The following is a 23,884-nucleotide window of genomic DNA, read 5'->3' on the forward strand; positions in this document are numbered from 1 at the left end:
GTGTGTCAGTGAACAGGTTGAGACTGACACAGAGAGTGGAGCAGCTCCTCCTGCTGGGCGGGAACAGCTTCTGAGCGCATGACGTCAGTTTGTAAAGTCAGAACTGGGATGGTGCCTCTTCAGGAGACACACAAACACAAACACACACGGATTCACACATAAATGGCAAACATAAGCACACACACACAGACACGCACATGTTAATGAGCATGCTGTCAAACATACACACACACAGGGGGAGATATGTACATACACACATACACACGCATATTCACATACACCAAAGCAGACACACACACACACACACACACAAACGTGCACACACAGCCATACACGCACACAAATGTACGCACGCACACACACACACACACACACACACACACACACACACACACACAAACGTGCATACACAGCCATACACACACACAAATCTGCACCCATACACTCGGGCATCCCTCCTTCCTGATCTAAACACTCCTCTCTCTCTCTCTCTCTCTCTCTCTCTCTCTCTCTCTCTCTCTCTCTCTCTCTCTCTCTCTCTCTCTCTCTCAATTCAATTCAATTCAATATTTGCTTTATTGGCATCACATACATTTTGTATATATTGTCAAAGCATGTAAACAACAACAACACAACACAACAATGATTATAATAACAACAACAACAATGATTACGATATCAAACAACAACAGTAGCAATAGGTACCGTCACCCATTGTCTCTCAGGTTGTGGCAGGAAAATATAAATCTTGCTGCAAAATATAAATCTTGCTCTCTGTGTCTCTCTCTTTGTCTGTCTCTTCCTCCAGCAAACGGCTACATCAGTGCCAGGGCCTCCCCAGGCCTCCTCTCCGTCTCCAATGGCAACAGCCTGGGGAAAGTAGTCCCGGCCAAATCGCCCCCTCCACCCAGCCCTCAGTTGGTCAACAGCCGCAAGCCAGACCTGCGGGTCATCACCTCACAGAGTGGAAAGAGCCTCATGCAGCTGGTGAGAATTAAAACTATGGTGGTCCACAGGGTCAAAAAAAAAATCAATAAACTGTCAATAATAGTCAGCAGAAGGCTTCAGATATACCTCAGATATACCTCAGATATAGCTTCAGATATACCTCAGATATACCTCAGATATAGCTTCAGATATACCTCAGATATACCTCAGATATAGCTTCAGATATAGCTCAGATATAGCTTCAGATATACCTCAGATATACCTCAGATATAGCTTCAGATATACCTCAGATATAGCTTCAGATATACCTCAGATATACCTCAGATATAGCTTCAGATATACCTCAGATATAGCTTCAGATATACCTCAGATATAGCTTCAGATATACCTCAGATATACCTCAGATATAGCTTCAGATATACCTCAGATATAGCTTCAGATGTACCTCAGATATAGCTTCAGATATACCTCAGATATACCTCAGATATAGCTTCAGATATACCTCAGATATAGCTTCAGATATACCTCAGATATAGCTTCAGATATAGCTACAGATGTGTCTTCAGATATACCTCAGATATACCTCAGATATCTCTTCAGATATACCTCAGATATCTCTTCAGATATAGCTTCCCATGCTCCCAGAAAAATTAATAAACATTCATCAGCAAATGTTCATTAATGTTCAGTTTCATCCAGACTAACGATGTGTTTTCCCCTCGCTGATATTTCCTATGAAGCATCACAGTCATGTTTTACTGACTGCTGGGCACCTCTTCCATTTCTTATCCTTATTTACATTATGTATTCTACTTCAAAGAAATTGCAGTTTCATAATTACTCATATACAATGTACATATATATAATCTGAAAAATAATGCACTTCACGATGATCTCTTTCATCCGGGACTTGCCCATAATTCATAGAATATGGTGCTGTACATGTTGCATCAGATTCATACTTCACCTCTGTGGTGGTATCTAGCATCTACATCCACATCTAGTCATGTCTACACCTCTGTGGTGGTATCTAGCATCTACATCCACATCATTTTCTCATTTTGCAGCCTTGCTCTGCATCACTGAGCCTCCCTTAAGTAAAACAGACACATATACTTCACCATCTGTATGAATGTCATCGTTTCGATAAAATTATTTTAGGACATAAGTAGCTGGTGCAGACACGTAACCTCCTGTCTACTTCTATGCCCCATCTACCCCTCCACCCCCATGCAGACAGAGGAGGAGTTGGAGTTGGTGAGTGAGGTGAATAGACATGCAGACCTGCAGCCTACTGACATGTTGTGTGGAATGCTGTGCGATCTCACCGGGCATGGATGTGACACTGTAGGCTCTTTCTGGGCTGACTCACTGGTGCCGTATGATCAGACTAGCATTAGCATCCTTTAGCACCACAGCATGCGGTGAAACTCGGCATCAGGGTGAAATGGTACCTGACCGGTGAGCTAATGTGGCGGAGGAGTCATGTAGTTGACCTGGTCCTGGGAAAACATGAAATTGTTTCAGTCATTTGGAGCAAACAGGCATTCACGTAAGGCTGTGCCTACAAGGTTTGACAGATTCAGTTGGTCCCAAAGAGAATTTATAGTAGCATTCATGTCATGTCGGGACAGCTGTATTAACCATACCCCTACACATGTATGGCTGGCCTGTGTGCGGTGGGACTGGTTCCGCTGGCCCTGTTAGTGTCTGAACCCTGCTGTCCATAGAAAACCTGGACTGCGTGTTTCCCAAAGAACTTGATCCTTCTGTAAAGGTTGTCCACAAATTTTGCCAAACAGTACGGCTTCTGAAAATGTAGTGGCTTTTTTTTTTTTCAAATTTCAGAAACATCAAAAAAAGACCAAATCTTTTTTTATATATATTTTATATATTATATAGTTTGTGTATTATATATTTATATATTATATATTTATATTATCAGAATCAGAAGGGTATATATTTTTATATATATATAGATAGATAGATAGATAGATAGATAGATAGATAGATAGATAGATAGATAGATAGATAGATAGATAGATAGATAGATAGATAGATAGATAGATCGACCAATCGATCTTGGAGCTACTCAGGATGATTTTACAAAGCCTTTAGCTGTGTGTCTCAACTTGGTTTGAGGACCCACTGAGTAGCCTGAGCCAACCTGTCGTGAATCTCTCTGATAGATGTGAACAGAGCAGTTACTTGAGGGAACCCGGCACTGCACTGACTTCTCCGCTCTGTTGGGAATGTGTTGCCAAATGACCCAGCATGTGCATGGGTGGGTCTCGTGTGATGGCGGAAACGGACCTGAAAGTGAGAGAGGGATGCTGGGATGTATTTGATCACACGACCCTGACCCACTTAAATCCATGGGTGTCTAATACACACACACACACACACACACACACACACACACACAAACAGTAAATATATACAAATACATGTACAGATATATACAAATACAAATACCTTTACACACATGCACAAGCACACATTCAGTACACAAATGTACACACATACAAACAACCACACTCGGTGTAACGAAATACAACACACTGTGGGGGACACCCCTCAGACTACACATACACACACAGTTGTCTATGCACACACACCTCTCTTAAAAACACACATACCTGCCTGTTCTTATGTGTACAAACTTCTTAAGTTACACATTGACACAGCCAATAAACACACATACACAAACACATTTTCAAATATTCATACACATTAATGCATACAGATAATAGTCGTGCACCACTCAGTGCACATACGTCTTCAAAAAAACAACAGCACTACTCTTTAAACACACACATACACACACACACACACACACACTCTTTTCCAGCCTTCACACAGACACAGTTCCACCTTATCTTCTCCGTTACGACTGTGGACTTGGTTGATGCATGCCTTCCTGTTAGCGTGATGTTCCTCCTAATGCCCCTGTGACTGTGCTGCCTTACCAACACCACCTCGGGATGCAGGACACTCTTCATCATGCACACTGATCTCACCGTACCGCAAGTCACACAGCACTCGCATCTGAAGGAAAGAACATGCTCCTGTCCATGATGCTGTGCTCGAAATGTCCAGATGACAACTTGGTAGAAAAGAAGTTGTGGAAGAAATTATGCCAGAGAGAGAGACAGAGACAGGCAGAGAGATGAGACAGGCAGAGAGAGGGACAGAGACAGGCAGAGAATACTTTGAAACTCTAAACCAGTATAAACAGACGATTAGATGAAAGAAATTTCAAAACTGTCCCCTCAGTCAGCTGATGGTTAAGCTAACCAACCAGGCTCCCATCGGTACCGCCTCAAAACACAGCAGAATAAAACAAATTATGAATCAGTCAAAAGATCTGTATTTGGAACATTGGAGAAATGAAACTAAAACCCAGAGTTGACTAAGCTGTTTTTTGACCCTAAACAGAGAATATAGACTGGCCGAGTATCTCAGCTCTGTCAGAGATACGAAGCAGAGACGGATCCTGACCACATACAGGCTCAGTGACCACCAACTGGCTATAGAAACAGGAAGACACGGACAAACATGGCTACCCAGAGAGGAGCGTATATGTGGTCACTGCTGGACAGGGGAGGTAGAAACAGAGATGCACTTCCTTCTCCACTGTGAGAGGTTCTCTTCAGTAAGACACGTCCACTTCAGGGAAATAGCCAAGAAAGAACCAAACTTCCTACTGTTAAGCCCAGAGGAGAACCTGGCAGTTCTCCTGGTGAAGGAACAACAGCTCCTCTGGCAGCTAAATACGTATCTGCCTGCCACAGCCTGCGGGACTCACAACCACTATAAGATCCCCAAAATTATATGCTATTAAGTAATTGTATTAAACTGTACAACATTTGCTGCACTGTACTGTATGGCAATAAAAAAAATTTTTTTGACTGCTTCAGTAGGCAAAAATATGGAACCTGCTTATGTGATGACACCTATGTATTAATATGTGATGTAATGTTAATGTGTATTTAATATGTGATGTAATGTTTGAATTTTCTGCAAACTGATTTGGCAACAGACAGAGAGTGAGAGACAGAGACAGTGAGAGAGACAGAGAGAGACAGTGAGAGAGAGACAGAGAGTGAGAGAGACAGAGAGAGAGATCACATTGAAATAGTACCAGAGTAATTGAATTGCTCTCAGTCACTTTACAGTGTATCTGGATCCACTCTGCTCCATGGTAAAATAGCACATGCTGCAGCACACAGCCACATGCTAACTATTACCATTATTGCTGTTGGAAATGGATGAGGTCATGTGCTGTGAGCTCTTACACAAAGACCTTATAAGGACAGAAAAGACTTCTTTTTTTTTTTCTTTTTCTTTTGGCACTGGCTCTGACCTTTCTCATGACAACACACCATAGGACTGGATCCATGAATCCAGGGCACGCGAGGGGTTTTGCATGTGAATCAGAAAGAGATGTTCGGCATTGGCTTACTGTACCATCCCTACCAGTCCAGTCGATTTTCAGTCGAGGAGGAATGGGAATGACCAGAGAATTATATTGCTATTCTGCTGTGTCACTGATCCTGCTCTTCAACTTCCTCTGGGAATATGTTCAATTTCCTGCCTCTCTGTCTTCCTAGAATGCTCAGCGGTTAGGCGGCTCCCAGGTGACGCAGCCGCTCACCACGCCCGTGGTCTCCGTGGCGACGCCCAGTCTCCTGGCACCCTTCTCTGGCATGCAGACAGCCTACAACACTGGTGAGCCACAAAAAGAAAAGCAATGCCCAGGGGCAAAGCAGTTAGCATGTTAAGCTGCATGTTCGTCTGGTCTGTCCGGTTCAAGAAAGTCTGGATGCCTTCTCTGATTTGCTTTGATAATCTAACCAGTGTAACAAACTGGGATACCTCTTGATATGAGTCTGGAAAGGCCAAACATGTATTATTGACCTTTCCCATGTCCCACCCCTTTTCGCTCCAATAACACTTGAGCTTGATACCTGCCAGAACCTCAGTCAACCTTCCCCTGCCCTGTTATACTTAGATATGCTATGAGCTAGGCTCTTCTATGTTGAAAAGAAACCCACATTTTTAAGATGTCTTTGGGGGACCTGTAAAAGCGACACTTGATAACCTGACCATGTTGAAGGCGTTGTGTTCGTTCCATTCCCAAAATCGAAAACATTTCGTCCAATGTAAAGAGTTGATTAGGCCGTGCGGTAGACCTCATCTTCAGCTGAACATCATCAGCACCATCACCAAGGACACCTACGTCTGTTCAAAGGTAACATTACTATGTAAGGTCACATTACCTTGGTGTCACAATCTTCATGGACACATTACATTGCATATAGACACATCTTAAGTTCGCTAATGTTAACAAAATGCTAGCTAACTAGCTAGTGAACATATAGCTACATTAGTGCTTTGCTTTTCCCAGACAGGATATGACTTCAGACCAAGTAGATGCACAAAACTAGTATTCGACTTTTATGTAGCGTCCTCTGATGGTGAAAATATTGTAGTGAATTCGAGGGGCAGCCTGGGAACTGCCGCAGCCAGGACGCGAACCCGGATTTCCCGCACCATGGGTGACAACGTTAACCAGTCGACTAAAGGGTCCGACCCGTTAGCCAAGGGCTAGCGAGTCTAGTCATCCGTGATTGTTACACTACTAACGATGTGACAACTTACCCATGTGACACGAAGCCCCGGTGTCCCCTATAGTTGTGGCCCTGTGATGGCCTGGCAGCCTGTCCAGGGTGTCCCCCTGCCTCCCGCCCAATGACTGCTGGGATAGGCTTCAGCATCCCCACGAGCCTGAGAGCAGGATAAGCAGTTTGGATAATGAATGGAGTTAGCCTTATGTCGAATCACCAGCATCAGCCAGGTTTGCTTCCTCATTTCTGTGGTAACGTTAAAGAGATTTGGAAAAGGACAAATCAGTTGATTGCTGACATATTTTTATGATGACATGAATTATCGTTTGCCAGAAAAGGTCAAGCCTAACATTCGTTTGTTTATATTATCTTTCTTAGGGTATGTGGTGCACAAATAACTTTTGGTGTTATTTATGTAGACATACACAACATGTGTAGGAGCCCAACAGGAAAAGTTAGCTTAGTAAAAGTTACCTAGTGCAAGGGCAACGTTGCCTGATAGTCTTGTCATCCTCCATCTCTACGCAAAGAATGTGTAGCTTCCCCTTTTTTCACTGAGACTGGAATGACTTAGCCTCAATTCGCGTCATTTTGTCTTGTTCATAACAGTTACATCCTGCCATGACATACTGTAGTCCTTGTTCATAACAGTTACATCCTGTCATGGCGTACTGTAGTCCTTGTTCATAACAGTTACATCCTGCCATGGCATACTGTAGTCCTTGTTCATAACAGTTACATCCTGTCATGGCGTACTGTAGTCCTTAATCATAACATTACCATCCTGTCATGGCATACTGTAGTCCTTGTTCATAACAGTTACATCCTGTCATGGCATACTGTAGTCCTTGTTCATAACAGTTACATCCTGTCATGGCGTACTGTAGTCCTTGTTCATAACAGTTACATCCTGCCATGGCATACTGTAGTCCTTGTTCATAACAGTTACATCCTGTCATGGCGTACTGTAGTCCTTAATCATAACATTAACATCCTGTCATGGCATACTGTAGTCCTTGTTCATAACAGTTACATCCTGTCATGGCATACTGTAGTCCTTGTTCATAATAGTTACATCCTGTCATGGCGTACTGTAGTCCTTAATCATAACATTAACATCCTGTCATGGCATACTGTAGTCCTTGTTCATAACAGTTACATCCTGTCATGGCATACTGTAGTCCTTTTTCATAACAGTTACATCCTGTCATGGCATACTGTAGTCCTTGTTCATAACAGTTACATCCTGTCATGGCATACTGTAGTCCTTGTTCATAACAGTTACATCCTGTCATGGCGTACTGTAGTCCTTAATCATAACATTAACATCCTGTCATGGCATACTGTAGTCCTTGTTCATAACAGTTACATCCTGTCATGGCATACTGTAGTCCTTGTTCATAACAGTTACATCCTGTCATGGCGTACTGTAGTCCTTGTTCATAACAGTTACATCCTGTCATGGCATACTGTAGTCCTTGTTCATAACAGTTACATCCTGCCATGGCATACTGTAGTCCTTGTTCATAACAGTTACATCCTGTCATGGCGTACTGTAGTCCTTGTTCATAACAGTTACATCCTGTCATGGCGTACTGTAGTCCTTGTTCATAACAGTTACATCCTGCCATGGCATATTGTAGTCCTTGTTCATAACAGTTACATCCTGCCATGGCATACTGTATTCCTTGTTCATAACAGTTACATCCTGCCATGGCATATTGTAGTCCTTGTTCATAACAGTTACATCCTGTCATGGCATACTGTAGTCCTTGTTCATAACAGTTACATCCTGCCATGGCATATTGTAGTCCTTGTTCATAACAGTTACATCCTGTCATGGCATATTGTAGTCCTTGTTCATAACAGTTACATCCTGTCATGGCATATTGTAGTCCTTGTTCATAACAGTTACATCCTGTCATGGCATATTGTAGTCCTTGTTCATAACAGTTACATCCTGCCATGGCATATTGTAGTCCTTGTTCATAACAGTTACATCCTGCCATGGCATATTGTAGTCCTTGTTCATAACAGTTACATCCTGCCATGGCATATTGTAGTCTTTGTTCATAAAAGTTACATCCTGTCATGGCATACTGTAGTCCTTGTTCATAACAGTTACATCCTGCCATGGCATACTGTAGTCCTTGTTCATAACAGTTACATCCTGCCATGGCATATTGTAGTCCTTGTTCATAACAGTTACATCCTGTCATGGCATATTGTAGTCTTTGTTCATAACAGTTACATCCTGCCATGGCATACTGTAGTCCTTGTTCATAACAGTTACATCCTGCCATGGCATACTGTAGTCCTTGTTCATAACAGTTACATCCTGCCATGGTATATTGTAGTCCTTGTTCATAACAGTTACATCCTGTCATGGCGTACTGTAGTCCTTGTTCATAACAGTTACATCCTGTCATGGCATATTGTAGTCCTTGTTCATAACAGTTACATCCTGTCATGGCGTACTGTAGTCCTTGTTCATAACAGTTACATCCTGCCATGGCGTACTGTAGTCCTTGTTCATAACAGTTACATCCTGCCATGGCATATTGTAGTCCTTGTTCATAACAGTTACATCCTGTCATGGCGTACTGTAGTCCTTGTTCATAACAGTTACATCCTGTCATGGCATACTGTAGTCCTTGTTCATAACAGTTACATCCTGTCATGGCATATTGTAGTCCTTGTTCATAACAGTTACATCCTGCCATGGCATACTGTATTCCTTGTTCATAACAGTTACATCCTGCCATGGCATACTGTATTCCTTGTTCATAACAGTTACATCCTGTCATGGCATATTGTAGTCCTTGTTCATAACAGTTACATCCTGTCATGGCGTACTGTAGTCCTTGTTCATAACAGTTACGTCCTGTCATGGCATACTGTAGTCCTTAATCATAACATTAACATCCTGTCATGGCGTACTGTAGTCCTTGTTCATAACAGTTACATCCTGTCATGGCATACTGTAGTCCTTAATCATAACATTAACATCCTGTCATGGCATACTGTAGTCCTTGTTCATAACAGTTACATCCTGTCATGGCATACTGTAGTCCTTGTTCATAACAGTTACATCCTGTCATGGCATACTGTAGTCCTTAATCATAACATTAACATCCTGTCATGGAATACTGTAGTCCTTGTTCATAACAGTTACATCCTGTCATGGCATACTGTAGTCCTTGTTCATAACAGTTACATCCTGCCATGGCATACTGTAGTCCTTGTTCATAGCAGTTACATCCTGTCATGGCATACTGTAGTCCTTATTCATAACATTAACATCCTGTCATGGCGTACTGTAGTCCTTGTTCATAACAGTTACATCCTGTCATGGCATACTGTAGTCCTTAATCATAACATTAACATCCTGTCATGGCATACTGTAGTCCTTGTTCATAACAGTTACAGCCTGTCATGGCATACTGTAGTCCTTGTTCATAACAGTTACATCCTGTCATGGCGTACTGTAGTCCTTGTTCATAACAGTTACATCCTGTCATGGCGTACTGTAGTCCTTGTTCATAACAGTTACATCCTGCCATGGCATACTGTAGTCCTTGTTCATAACAGTTACATCCTGCCATGGCGTACTGTAGTCCTTGTTCATAACAGTTACATCCTGTCATGGCATACTGTAGTCCTTGTTCATAACAGTTACATCCTGCCATGGCATATTGTAGTCCTTGTTCATAACAGTTACATCCTGCCATGGCATACTCTAGTCCTTGTTCATAACAGTTACATCCTGTCATGGCATATTGTAGACCTTGTTCATAACAGTTACATCCTGTCATGGCATACTGTAGTCCTTGTTCATAACAGTTACATCCTGCCATGGCATACTGTAGTCCTTGTTCATAACAGTTACATCCTGCCATGGCATATTGTAGTCCTTGTTCATAACAGTTACATCCTGCCATGGCATATTGTAGTCCTTGTTCATAACAGTTACATCCTGCCATGGCATACTGTATTCCTTGTTCATAACAGTTACATCCTGCCATGGCATACTGTATTCCTTGTTCATAACAGTTACATCCTGTCATGGCATATTGTAGTCCTTGTTCATAACAGTTACATCCTGTCATGGCGTACTGTAGTCCTTGTTCATAACAGTTACATCCTGTCATGGCATACTGTAGTCCTTAATCATAACATTAACATCCTGTCATGGAATACTGTAGTCCTTGTTCATAACAGTTACATCCTGTCATGGCATACTGTAGTCCTTGTTCATAACAGTTACATCCTGCCATGGCGTACTGTAGTCCTTGTTCATAACAGTTACATCCTGTCATGGCATACTGTAGTCCTTAATCATAACATTAACATCCTGTCATGGAATACTGTAGTCCTTGTTCATAACAGTTACATCCTGTCATGGCGTACTGTAGTCCTTGTTCATAACAGTTACATCCTGCCATGGCATACTGTAGTCCTTAATCATAACATTAACATCCTGTCATGGCGTACTGTAGTCCTTGTTCATAACAGTTACATCCTGCCATGGCATACTGTAGTCCTTGTTCATAACAGTTACATCCTGTCATGGCGTACTGTAGTCCTTGTTCATAACAGTTACATCCTGCCATGGCATACTGTAGTCCTTAATCATAACATTAACATCCTGTCATGGCATACTGTAGTCCTTGTTCATAACAGTTACATCCTGCCATGGCATACTGTAGTCCTTGTTCATAACAGTTACATCTTGTCATGGCATACTGTAGTCCTTAATCATAACATTAACATCCTGTCATGGCGTACTGTAGTCCTTGTTCATAACAGTTACATCCTGCCATGGCATACTGTAGTCCTTGTTCATAACAGTTACATCCTGTCATGGCATACTGTAGTCCTTAATCATAACATTAACATCCTGTCATGGCGTACTGTAGTCCTTGTTCATAACAGTTACATCCTGTCATGGCGTACTGTAGTCCTTGTTCATAACAGTTACATCCTGTCATGGCGTACTGTAGTCCTTGTTCATAACAGTTACATCCTGCCATGGCATACTGTAGTCCTTGTTCATAACAGTTACATCCTGCCATGGCGTACTGTAGTCCTTGTTCATAACAGTTACATCCTGTCATGGCATACTGTAGTCCTTGTTCATAACAGTTACATCCTGTCATGGCGTACTGTAGTCCTTGTTCATAACAGTTACATCCTGTCATGGCATATTGTAGTCCTTGTTCATAACAGTTACATCCTGCCATGGCATACTGTAGTCCTTGTTCATAACAGTTACATCCTGTCATGGCATATTGTAGTCCTTGTTCATAACAGTTACATCCTGTCATGGCATATTGTAGTCCTTGTTCATAACAGTTACATCCTGCCATGGCATATTGTATTCCTTGTTCATAACAGTTACATCCTGTCATGGCGTACTGTAGTCCTTGTTCATAACAGTTACATCCTGTCATGGCGTACTGTAGTCCTTGTTCATAACAGTTACATCCTGCCATGGCATACTGTAGTCCTTGTTCATAACAGTTACATCCTGCCATGGCGTACTGTAGTCCTTGTTCATAACAGTTACATCCTGTCATGGCATACTGTAGTCCTTGTTCATAACAGTTACATCCTGTCATGGCATATTGTAGTCCTTGTTCATAACAGTTACATCCTGCCATGGCATATTCTAGTCCTTGTTCATAACAGTTACATCCTGCCATGGCATACTGTAGTCCTTGTTCATAACAGTTACATCCTGCCATGGCATATTGTAGTCCTTGTTCATAACAGTTACATCCTGCCATGGCATATTGTAGTCCTTGTTCATAACAGTTACATCCTGCCATGGCATACTGTAGTCCTTGTTCATAACAGTTACATCCTGTCATGGCGTACTGTAGTCCTTGTTCATAACAGTTACATCCTGTCATGGCGTACTGTAGTCCTTGTTCATAACAGTTACATCCTGCCATGGCATACTGTAGTCCTTGTTCATAACAGTTACATCCTGCCATGGCGTACTGTAGTCCTTGTTCATAACAGTTACATCCTGTCATGGCATACTGTAGTATTTGTTCATAACAGTTACATCCTGCCATGGCATATTGTAGTCCTTGTTCATAACAGTTACATCCTGCCATGGCATACTCTAGTCCTTGTTCATAACAGTTACATCCTGCCATGGCATATTGTAGTCCTTGTTCATAACAGTTACATCCTGCCATGGCATATTGTAGTCCTTGTTCATAACAGTTACATCCTACCATGGCATATTGTAGTCCTTGTTCATAACAGTTACATCCTGCCATGGCATACCGTAGTCCTTGTTCATAACAGTTACATCCTGTCATGGCATACCGTAGTCCTTGTTCATAATATTTATGTCCTGCCATGGCATACTGTAGTCCTTGTTCATAATATTTATGTCCTGCCATGGCATACTGTAGTCCTTGCTGCTGATTGCTTGAAGCTACACTGCCTGATGCCTAGAAACTATCTTAATACACACTGCGGCACCCGGCTAAACAGAACCGGCATAGGCTGTGTCACCATGTTTTTTTTTTCAAGCTTGTCCGACCTAGCAACAGTAACTAAGGGGGGGCAGGACCTTGGGTGGGTCAGTTGCAGGATGAGAGTACTTCTGTATATATGGTGAGTAATGTGGATGCTGAGTGTTTCTTTGTTTTCTTTTTGATTCAGTGGTCTTGTACTTTCTGTCTTGTGCTGGGGTTTTTCTGTTTGTCGATGATTTAACTTTATGTAATTTATTATTTTTCTAAATGATACTTAATCTAGGATCTAGAAGTCAGGTGGGGAGGGAGGGAGTGGGGGATTCACTGTGTAAAATTATTCAATATGTATGATTTGTACACATGTTAAAAATGGAACTGTCAATAAGCAGATTTAAAAAAAAAAAGTTCCTGTTCGGTAATCCTAATGGAAGAAAAATGAGTGATCATATATACATAAAAATCAGGTCAGGACACCGAGTACCGTTCTAGCAAATGAAACAGATCCTCCGTAGAGCAAAATGTTTATGTCATGAAACCCCCAGTAACCTTTGTTCAAAGGAGTCAAACGTCCTTACTATAAGGAAAACCCAGTAGAGGTTGGGTGGCTGGTGCTAGCCTCCTGGCTTGGTTGTGAATGCTAACTGTATTTTCTGTGATTCACTGTCCGCATAGTGTGTGATGAAAGAAGAAAAGAAAAAACCTTCAAAACAGGCCCAGGCTAAATGGTGTGTTATGTTATCAAAAGCTTGACTGGTGTAGAGGAAAACCTGGAAAAGTGCACAGTGTGACCCTACAAACTGCCATGAATATTCACTCTGTGGAATAACTCCACTTCATAAATATGCTTCATAAATATGGATCAGTCCTGATAAATATTGATGCAGTGGGAAGTTGTATGATGTTGAACACTCCCTCTACTCTATCCTCCCTCACTCTACCATCATCACTCACTTCTCTCTCTCTCTCTCTCTCTCTCTCTCTCTCTCTCTCTCTCTCTCTCTCTCTCTCTCTCTCTCTCTCTCTCTCTCTCTCTCTCTCTCTCTCTCTCTCTCTCTCTCTCTCTCTCTCTCTCGTTGCCTTCGCCTTTATCTGTACATCTCAGAGTACCAGCTGACAAGCGCAGATCTCACGGCGCTCCAGACCTTCACACCTCCAGGGTTGGTGCCTGGCAACATGGCCGCCTGGCAACAGCAACAGCAACCAGTCGTATCTCAGCAACAGCAGCAGCAGCAACAACAACAGCAACTGAGTTTGGCATCACTTAGCAACCTGGTGTAAGCGCCCATTCTTTTTTTTTGGTCAACCGACTCATTAAGTTATGTAAGTGATTTTCATGTCAGCTGCTTTGGCTAAGGTTGAATTATGCCGACCTCTGAACTTCCCTTAGACATACAGTATGTGACCATTAGTAACTGATTGAAAATGTGTGTCCTCTCATGCCTTGCATGATCTTGCCTTCCTAACATGCTAGCTGTAACACATGCACATAACCTACTTGGAACACCTCTTTCATACAACAGCCACAATATCAGCCTCACTGCGGCTGATTCATTTATCCACTGACCTGGATAACTCCCTCTCCATCAGCTCCGACTCACACTCACACCATCCCACAGCTCTAGTATTCACCCATGTAATGAGGCTAGGCTGCTAGCCCACCTGCTGTCGCCATATATTAGCCCAATGACGCCAGTTAGTCATGAACAGTGGAATGTGTCCTTTACCTTAGCATTGGGTCTCGTGCCAGGCCCACAGTGTTATGATTGTCAAGCTAATTAAAGGGGAGAGGGGTTTGTAATCTGCCTCTTTTTTGTTTTCCCCCCTTCCCTTTTCTTCCACAGCATGTGGGGTGCAGACAAACAGAATGGGGAGATGGTTAACTGCATCTCCAGTTTTGCGGCTAACCTGAGGTGAATGAAATAGCATTTAGCACTCAACCATGGCTCAATCACACTTACATCTGTCAAGTCATTGTGCAGCTCTCAGGTCAGGCTAAGTAGATCACCTGTGTGCCCACTGCAAACAAAAAGGAAAAAAAATAGAATACACTAGGTGGAGTTGCATTCTTAAATCTTGCTACCAAGCCTTATTTTTTTCATTTGAATGTTATCCTCAGTTGTTTAGTCAGTTCTGTGGTCCTGTGCTTGTGTCCTGGATGAGCGCTAAGCTCATGTGGCCGTTGAGCTTTCATGTGACACTGATCGCAGATCTGGTGTTCGTGAACAAACAGGGAGATGTTGGCACCCTGCTGTGCAGTCTCTCTGGCTTGCTCTCTGTCATAAACGCTAAACTAAACCCTTATCCGAATCAGAATCGCCTTTATTGGCCAGGTATGTTTGCACATCCAGGGAATTTGACTCTGGTTTAGTGGCTCTCAATGAACTTACACAGAATAACGACACAGCAGTCTTCAGGAACATATACAAGGGTTGCCTACATGCAGGTGAAACCATTTCTGTGAACTGTAAACCGGGCACAAATAGTGCAAAGAAGGGAACATTGCAAGGACTGTGGAGATAAATATTAAACAGTCAAAAAAAGTTACCTTATATACATATAGTAGGTGGATTTTTTTATTTTATGTACAGTATACAGCCTGTTCAGATATACAGGAGTGAGTGAAATGTATTGCACGTTGGTATTTTAGACAAAAATAAATATTATGATTTGTAGGTACAGTTTGGCGTACAGTGTTCTGTAGCGCCTACCAGAGGGGAGGAGTTGGAACATGTTGTGCCCAGGGTGTGATGGATCTGCAATGATTTTCCCTGCATGTTTCCTGAGTCTGGAGGTGTACAGGTCCTGGATGGTGGGCAGGTCAGCACAAATAATCCTTTGTGCAGACCTGACTGTCTGTTGTAGTCTGTTCCTGTCCTGTTTGGTGGCCGATCCTGACCAGACAGTGATGGAAGTGCAGAGAACATGCTCGGTGACTTTTATGTAAAACTGGATCAGCAGCTCCTGAGACAAGTTGTATTTCCTGAGCTGGCACAGGAAGTACATCCTCTTCTGATGATTGTGTTGATGCTAGATGTTTCAGGTACTGGGAAATTGTAGAACCCAGAAACCGGAAGGAAACCACATCCGACAGTGCTGTTGAGTATGGTGAGGGGGGGCAGTGATGGGGGACTCCTCCTGAAGTTTACGGTCATCGCCACAGTTTTGAGCGTTTTCAGCTCCAGGTTGTTGTGACTACACCACAGGGCCAGCTGTTCGACCACCCGTCTGTATTCAGACTCATCTCCGTCTCGGATGAGGCCGATGACTGTTGTGTCATTGGTTATGCCAGTTTGTGTGGCTTCTGATGTAGTTGATGTTTTTAGAGTTTGCCTTTTAGCCTTTAAGCTGATGATCTTAGCGAGGGGGACCTTGAGTGGTGGAATAAGCCTCAGTTCCTTACATGCATGTAGTACATGAAGTACACAGTATAGTATGTAGAAATGTCTTGTCTTGATGAGTGCTGCCATGCTGCTGCATTGGCTTGTATTGTTGTGCTGAAATACCTAAAATCAGAATGCATTTGAATCGAATCTGTGCAGAACTGTAGTCCACTGACTTCCGGTTTCTACTGCAGCGGGCATACCAGTTTCCTGTTTGTTGGCGTGTGTTATTGACAATGGCATATTTTTGTGATGCCTGCAAGATTTACCATGGATAAATGTCAACGACATGCACAGAATTGTTGACAAACTTTCATCTGCACCTACCAGCAAACGGGTGAAAAGTTTCAAGTTGTGCATATCAAGTTACGTCCACAATTCCATCCGTCCGTCCGCTCATCCTCATAATTGTGGAAGTAACTTGATATGTACGACTTGAAACTTTTCACCTGTTTGCTGGTAGGTGCAGGTGAAAGTTTGTCAACAATTCTGTGCATGTCGTTGACATTTATCCATGGTAAATCTTGCAGGCATCGCGAAAAATATGCCATTGTCAATAACACATGCCAACAAACAGGATACTGGTATGCCCGCTGCAGTAGAAACTGGAAGTCAGTGGACTACAGTTCTGCACAGATGCCGTTGTCACAGCAATGAAGGATTTATGTGGAGTGGTTGAAAAAGGTGTTTACCATTGTATGGCCGTTTGTGCAATGGACCTGATAATGTCCAAGATCTAGATTTGCATCAGGCCAGCCGTCAAATAGTTCTGGCTCCTTTGACTTTATTGATGGCATAGGAAGAAATAATTAATTGACAAATGTAATTAACTTAGATTTGAAGCAGTTAATCTTTCTGGAACAGTTTTGATATTGGATAGAACTTAACACGCTCCTCTGAATTCAACGTGACATTTTTGGCAGTCATTTAAATAGTCTTTTGGTTATCTTTGGGAAAAGAGAGCTATAGTCATATGAGATACACAGCTTATATCCTGTAGTTAATGTAACTGAGTCAACATCCAAATGTCTTATCAGACAGGACCAAGCCGATCAATAAAACCGGTCAAATGTAAACCTTCCTGAAAACCAACCAGCTGTCATCTTCCTGTGCATACTGTTTTCCTTTAACTGATGTTTGACCAAAACTTTTCCACTGAGTCAGCATTGTATGTGCTCAGTGATGCACAACTGATCATCCATAAACATGCATAACTGCCTGTTTTAATTTTAGATTACACCCAAAGTTACCAGTCCCCAAACTTGGTCAAATCAACAATCATGAAACCTTTTCTTTCAGTGAGAAAATCATTTGTGGTATATAGCAAAAATGTTGGTATACGGTACCAGAAGTGCAGTTAAACAGTCGTTTTTCCTGAAATTATTGAAAAGATTCAAGATGATGGAATGTTGCAGAATCCACAGCTACGGGACTTCTGTTGGATTACAGGACAGTTTGATGGCTGTCTAGTAATGACCACATCTCTGCCAGCGGTGTCCAAAACGGGCTAGCAGTGCATGTGTCTCTTTACAACACAACATAACTGAATATCAACCAGAAGAGAAACACTTCTGTAGTGGGGAAAAACTATTGTGTAGTATGGACCACAAGGGTTATATTTTCTGTTCAGTTACACAACACCAAAACCTCATGGCATTGCCTTCGCTATCGTCCATGGATCTGCTCACTGCAGGGAAGCTATAGGAAATGTTTTCTAGTCTGGGGGCACATCTGTTGTTGACTCTCTCCTTTCCTAATTAAATGGTTAATGTCACCCTGAACTGTGTGTCTGGTGGTAGAACTGATTTGAGGGCCAGTCAGGATGTGCTGCTGCAGTGTTTGTTTGGGGTGCAGAAACAATTTATTACTGGCAGACCAGCTCCTTCTTTACAGAAGACTTTAGCTAAGAAATAAGAGGGATGTCTTCACAAACCTATATTAGTTTGTCAGCCTGTGAATGCCTGGCCCTGTCAGGGCCAACCCTACACACACACACACACACACACACACACACACACACACACACACACACACACACACACACACACACACACACACACACACACACAAAAGTATTGGGACACCTGGCCATTACACATACAGGAGCTTTTATGACATCCCATTCTAAATCCGTAGGCATTCATATGGAGTTGGTCCCTCCTTTTTAGCTATAACAGCTTCCACTCTTCTGGGAAGGCTTTCCACAGGATTTCGGAGTGTGTCTGTGGGAATTTTTGCCCATTCATCCAGAAGAGCATTTGTGAGGTCAGGCACTGATGTTGGACGAGAAGACCTGGCTCACAATCTCTGTTCTAGTTCATCCCAAAGGTGTCCGATGGGGTTGAGGTCAGGGCTGTGTGCGGGCCAGTCAAGTTCTTCCACACCAAACTCACTCGACCATGTCTTAATGGACCTTGCTTTGTGCACTAGGGCACAGTCATGCTGGAACAGAAAAGGGCCCTCCCAAAACTGTTCTCACAAAGTTGGAAGCATAGAATTGTCCAAAATGTCTTGTTATGCTGAAGCATTAAGATTTCCCTTCACTGGAACTAAGGGGCCTAGCCCAACCTCTGAAAAACAACCCCACAGCATTATCTCTCCTCCACCAAACTTGACAGTTGGTACAGTGCAATCCGGCAGGTAACATTCTCCTGGCATCCACCAAACCCAGACCTGTCCATCAGACTGCCAGACAGAGAAGCGTGATTCATCACTCCACAGAACACGTTTCCACTGCTCCAGAGTCCAGCGGCAGCATGCTTTACACCACTCCATCCGACCCTTGGCATTGTGCTTGGTGATGTAAGGCTTGCATGTAGTGGCTCGGCCATGGAAACCCATTCCATGTAGCTCCCGGTGCACAGTTTTTGTGCTGATGTTAATGCCAGAGGAAGTTTGGAACTCTGTAGTTATTGAGTCAACAGAGTGTTGGCGACGTTTACGAACTATACGCCTCAGCACTCGTTATCCCACTGTGTGACTGTACGTGGTCTGCCACTTCGTGGCTGAGTTGCTGTTGTTTCTAAACACTTCCACTTTTCAATAATACCACTTACAGTTGACCGTGGAATATCTAGCAGGGAAGAAATGTCATGAACTGACTTACTGCAGAGGTGGCATTCTATGGCAGCACCATGCTTGAATTCACTGAGCTCTTCAGAACGACCCATTCTTTCACAAATGTTTGTAAATGCAGACTGCATGGCTAGCTGCTTGGTTTTATACACCTGTGGCAATGGGTCTGAATGAAACACCTGAATTCAAAGATTAAGAGGTGTGTCCCAATACTTTTGTACATATAGTGTATATATAAATTTATATAGTCTGGAGTGGTTTGAAAGACATTACCTACTACAGGAGACCATCCTCCACACTGCAGGGGACCATCAACTGGCTGACGGCCCAAGTGAGTTTTACTGCAGGTTTGAAAAGCAAACTTTCACACACCTCACCCTCTCCAGCCACAATACACAACCAACTGCACTCCCTGCCAGCCCCTCTCCCTTCCCCACCAAACCCCCACCCACAGTCAGGGTCTGTGTTGAGGACGTGCACCAGCTCTTCCAGAGACAGAAGACCAGGAAGGCACCAGGCCCGGATGGTGTGTCATCCTTCTGACTTACAGACTGCGCTGACCAGCTGGCCCCCATTTCACACTGATCTTCAACAGATCACTGGAGCTGTGTGAAGTCCCCTCCTGCTTCAAGAGCTCCACTATCATCACGGTCCCCAAGAAAACCTGTATCACAGGATTAAATTACTAAAGGCCCATTGCCCTAATGTCTGTGGTCATGAAATCCTTCGAGAGACTGGTGTTGGCGAAACTGAAGGAAATCAGAGGTCCCCTGCTCAACTCCCTGCAGTTTGCCTACCGAGCAAACAGGTCAGTGGATGATGCAGTCAACATGGGATTGCACTACATCTTCCAACACATCGACTCCTGTGTTGACCTGCCCACCATCCAGGACCTGTACACCTCCAGACTCAGGAAACAGGCAGGCAACATCACTGCAGACCCATCACACTCTGGTCACAACCTGTTCCAACTCCTCCCCTCTGGCCAGCACTACAGAGCGCTGTACCCCAAAACAATCAGATATGAAAACAGTTTCTTTCCTTGGGCTGTCATTCAAATGAATGCTTAACACTGTCAAATTCAACCATTTTGTATATACTGGACTGTACATTGTACGTATACTGGTATGCTCTGTCATGTCCATCTACCTCAGGCATGTATGGAAGCAACCTACTAACATTTATTTCAGCATCTCTGATATATTCTCTGCACCATTGCACTTTATCACCTCTTATTTCTCCTATATAAGTCAATCCTTGTGTATATATCTGAAGATTGTTGTGTTGTTATTCTATGTTAAGTACACTGAGAGAGCCATGAAACTGGAGTCAATTTACATGTATGTGCAAACCTACATGGCCAATAAACATATATATAAAATCTCCCTCTCACCCTTTTTCGGGTGGTGTGTGTCTTCCTCAAGCTCGGATCTTCTACCAGAGGCTTGGACATTTGAGGGTTCTGCAAAGTATGTTATTTGTTCCTAGGACTGCACTCTTCTGGACAAAGACCTCAGATGTTGTTCCTGGAATCTGCTGGAGCCATTCTCCCAGTTTAGGGGTCACAGCCCCTAGTGCTCCTATTACCACTGGGAATACTATGGATTTCACCTTCCACATCTAATCTACTTCTTTCTTCATCCCTTGGTGTTTCTCTGACATCTCATGCACTTTCTTCCTGATGTTGCCGTCACTCGGGATTTCTACATTAATCACTACTGTTGTCTTTTGTTCCTTGTCAACCACCACAATGTCTGGTTGGTTAGTCTGCACCTTCTTGTCAGTCTGGAACTTGAAGTCCCACAGGATCTTAGCTCTGCCATTCTCAATCACTTTTGGCGGTTTCCCCTATTTGGACTTGGGGACTTCCAGTCTGTATTCAGTACAGGTATTCCTGTACACTATCCCAGCCACTTGGTTATATGCTTTTCAGTGTATCCTTTCCCAGCTAGTATTTTACACCCTGCTACTAAGGGCTGGACTGTGTCAGGGGCATCTTTGCACACCCTGCATCTTGGGTCTTAATCTGGTTTGGTAGACCCCTGCTTCAACTGATCTGGTGCTGACTGCCGGTCCTTGTGCTGCTATGATCAGAGCCTCTGTGCTGTCCTTCAGTCCAGCCTTTTCTAGCCACTGGTAGGGTTTCTCAATATCAGCTACGTCTTCTATCTGTCAATGGTACATCCCATGGAGGGGCTTGATCTTCCATGATATCTCCTCCTCTTCTTCTTCCTCCATACTCTCTGTCTTCTTCTACCTGAGGTACTCACTCAGCAGTTCATCCTGGAGATCCCTCTTTCTGTTGTACTCCTTGTTTCATCCTGGATAGTGGCCCTGACACTCACTAACCCTCGACCCCCATGTTTTCGCTTATCGTAGTCTCAGGCTGCTGGACTTCGGGTGGAACCCTCTGTGTATTGTGAAGAGTTTCCATGTTCTGATATCTGTGGCCTTTATTTCCTCTTTTAGCCAGCTTATTATTCTAGCTGGGTATCTGATAACTGGTAGGGCATATGTGTTGATGGCCTGGATCTTATTTTTTCCAACTGAGCTGGTTCCTCAGGACCTGCCTCACTCTCTAGAGGTATTTGGCTGTAGCTGACCTTGCTGCCTCCTCATGGTTTCCGTTTGCCTGTGGAATACCCAGGTACTTGTAAAACTGTACTGTATGTCTGTTATCATGCCATCTCGTAATTCAACCCCTTCAGTGCTCACCACCTTTCCTCTTTTTGTCACCATTCGACCGCAGTTGTCCAGTCTGAATGACATCCCCCATGTCATCGCTGTAGATCCCGGTGAGGTGGATCAGCAAGTCGCTCATTCCTGGCATACAGCTTGATGTCATCCATGGACCATGGACCATGTCATCCATGGAGGTGGCTGATGGTAACTCCACTTCTGAACCTGTATCCATATCCACTCTTTCTGATTATTTGACTGAGGGGGTTCAGGCCTATGCAGAACAGCAGCGGGGATAGTGCATCACCCTGGTATATGCCACATTTGATGATTACCTGTGTGGTTGTCTTTGAGTTTGCCTCTAGTGTTTTCCACTGCCGCATTGAGTTCTTGATGAAGGCTATTAGTGTCCTGTTATTTTTGTATAGTAATAATAATAAATCAATCTTATATTGTGCCAGGCACTTTATTAACCAGGTGTGGGGTATTGAATCGTTGGCTTTCTTGTAGTCAATCCAGGCTGTGCTGAGGTTGGTCCGTCTGGTCTTAGAGTCTTGGGTGACTGCTCTGTCAACCAGTCGCTGATGCTTTGACCCTCTGGTGTTGTTCCCAATTCTTTTCTGAGTTTCACTTATGTATTGACTCATGTTTAGCTTAGCTGCTATGATGCCTGACAGGATCTTCCATGTTGTGGAGAGGCAGGTTATCGGCCGGTAGTTTGAAGGTGTTGTACCCTTGTGGGGATCCTTTATGATCAGTATTGTTCTCTCCCAACACCTGACGTGGACCTTGTTAACCTGGGTGATATCCGAGCCGGTATGACCATTCATGTTACTCTCACTCATATCTGGGGTAGCTGGCTTGTATAGCATTAGGAGTCTAAGCCACGGAATCTTATTTCTCCGGCATGGAAAGCCGACTTTCTTACCCATTGAGCCACCCTGGTGCTTTTTTTTTTTCCTGGTGTTTTTGAAAACGTAGCTTTTTCTTTGCATTTTTGCCTTTCGTCCACACGCAAATTGTGTTTAGGTCACTGAAAATGGACCTTTGGGAAAACACCTTCCAGGGTGAGGATGCTCAGCAACTCCGTGTTCAGTGTTGACATGCAGACAGGGAAAACAGATTCTGGCTTGTTGTCAGCTTTTTTCAGGCCTCTGATTGGCCAACATAGCTTGAGGGTCGGGGTCATATCGCCACCTGTTGGTTTGGCATGCTTCTGGCATGTATTCATTGTGTTGAGTAGCATGTGTTTTTGCATTTTCATTTGGACGGAGATTTTTTTTTAAACAGCTTGTGTGGACAGGATTTGTTTTAAGAATGAAGGAGGAAAAACCGCGTTTTCAAAAATACCCGTTTACATGTGGATTAGGCATTTATTTGTCTGTCTCGTGTGTTGCTACCATGTGGTCTACTGTCTGCCCCTCTCACTCTCTCTCCTGAATTCATCTAACTCTGCTCTATTCCTACTTTCTTTTTTCCTTCTCTTTGTCTCCCTTTCCTCTCTCTCTCCTCTCTTCCCCCCTTTCCTTCCCTATTTCTTTCTCTCTCTTCTCTCCTTCGTCATCTCCCCCCTCTTTCTCCCCCGATAGGCCTTTGTATAATTCCTTTTCTTTCCTTTTCCTCTACCATTTCTTTTTCATCTCTCTCTACCTTCTCTCTCTCCCACCTCATTCTC

General features: G+C 43.3%; 1 protein-coding gene across 1 annotated transcript in view; it reads left to right on the forward strand.

Moving 5' to 3' along the window:
* mef2d (myocyte enhancer factor 2d) overlaps nt 1-23,884 on the forward strand; it is a 122,814-nt gene that overhangs the window by 81,756 nt on the left and 17,174 nt on the right. Inside the window, exons 6-10 of the mRNA XM_056285906.1 lie at nt 809-987; nt 2,185-2,214; nt 5,562-5,679; nt 14,178-14,349; nt 14,917-14,985. Coding sequence (XP_056141881.1) covers nt 809-987; nt 2,185-2,214; nt 5,562-5,679; nt 14,178-14,349; nt 14,917-14,985 — 568 coding nt within the window. The remainder of the gene's footprint in view (nt 1-808; nt 988-2,184; nt 2,215-5,561; nt 5,680-14,177; nt 14,350-14,916; nt 14,986-23,884) is intronic.

The sequence above is a fragment of the Lampris incognitus genome, chromosome 9 (assembly GCF_029633865.1).
Source record: "Lampris incognitus isolate fLamInc1 chromosome 9, fLamInc1.hap2, whole genome shotgun sequence".
Lineage (NCBI taxonomy): Eukaryota > Metazoa > Chordata > Actinopteri > Lampriformes > Lampridae > Lampris > Lampris incognitus.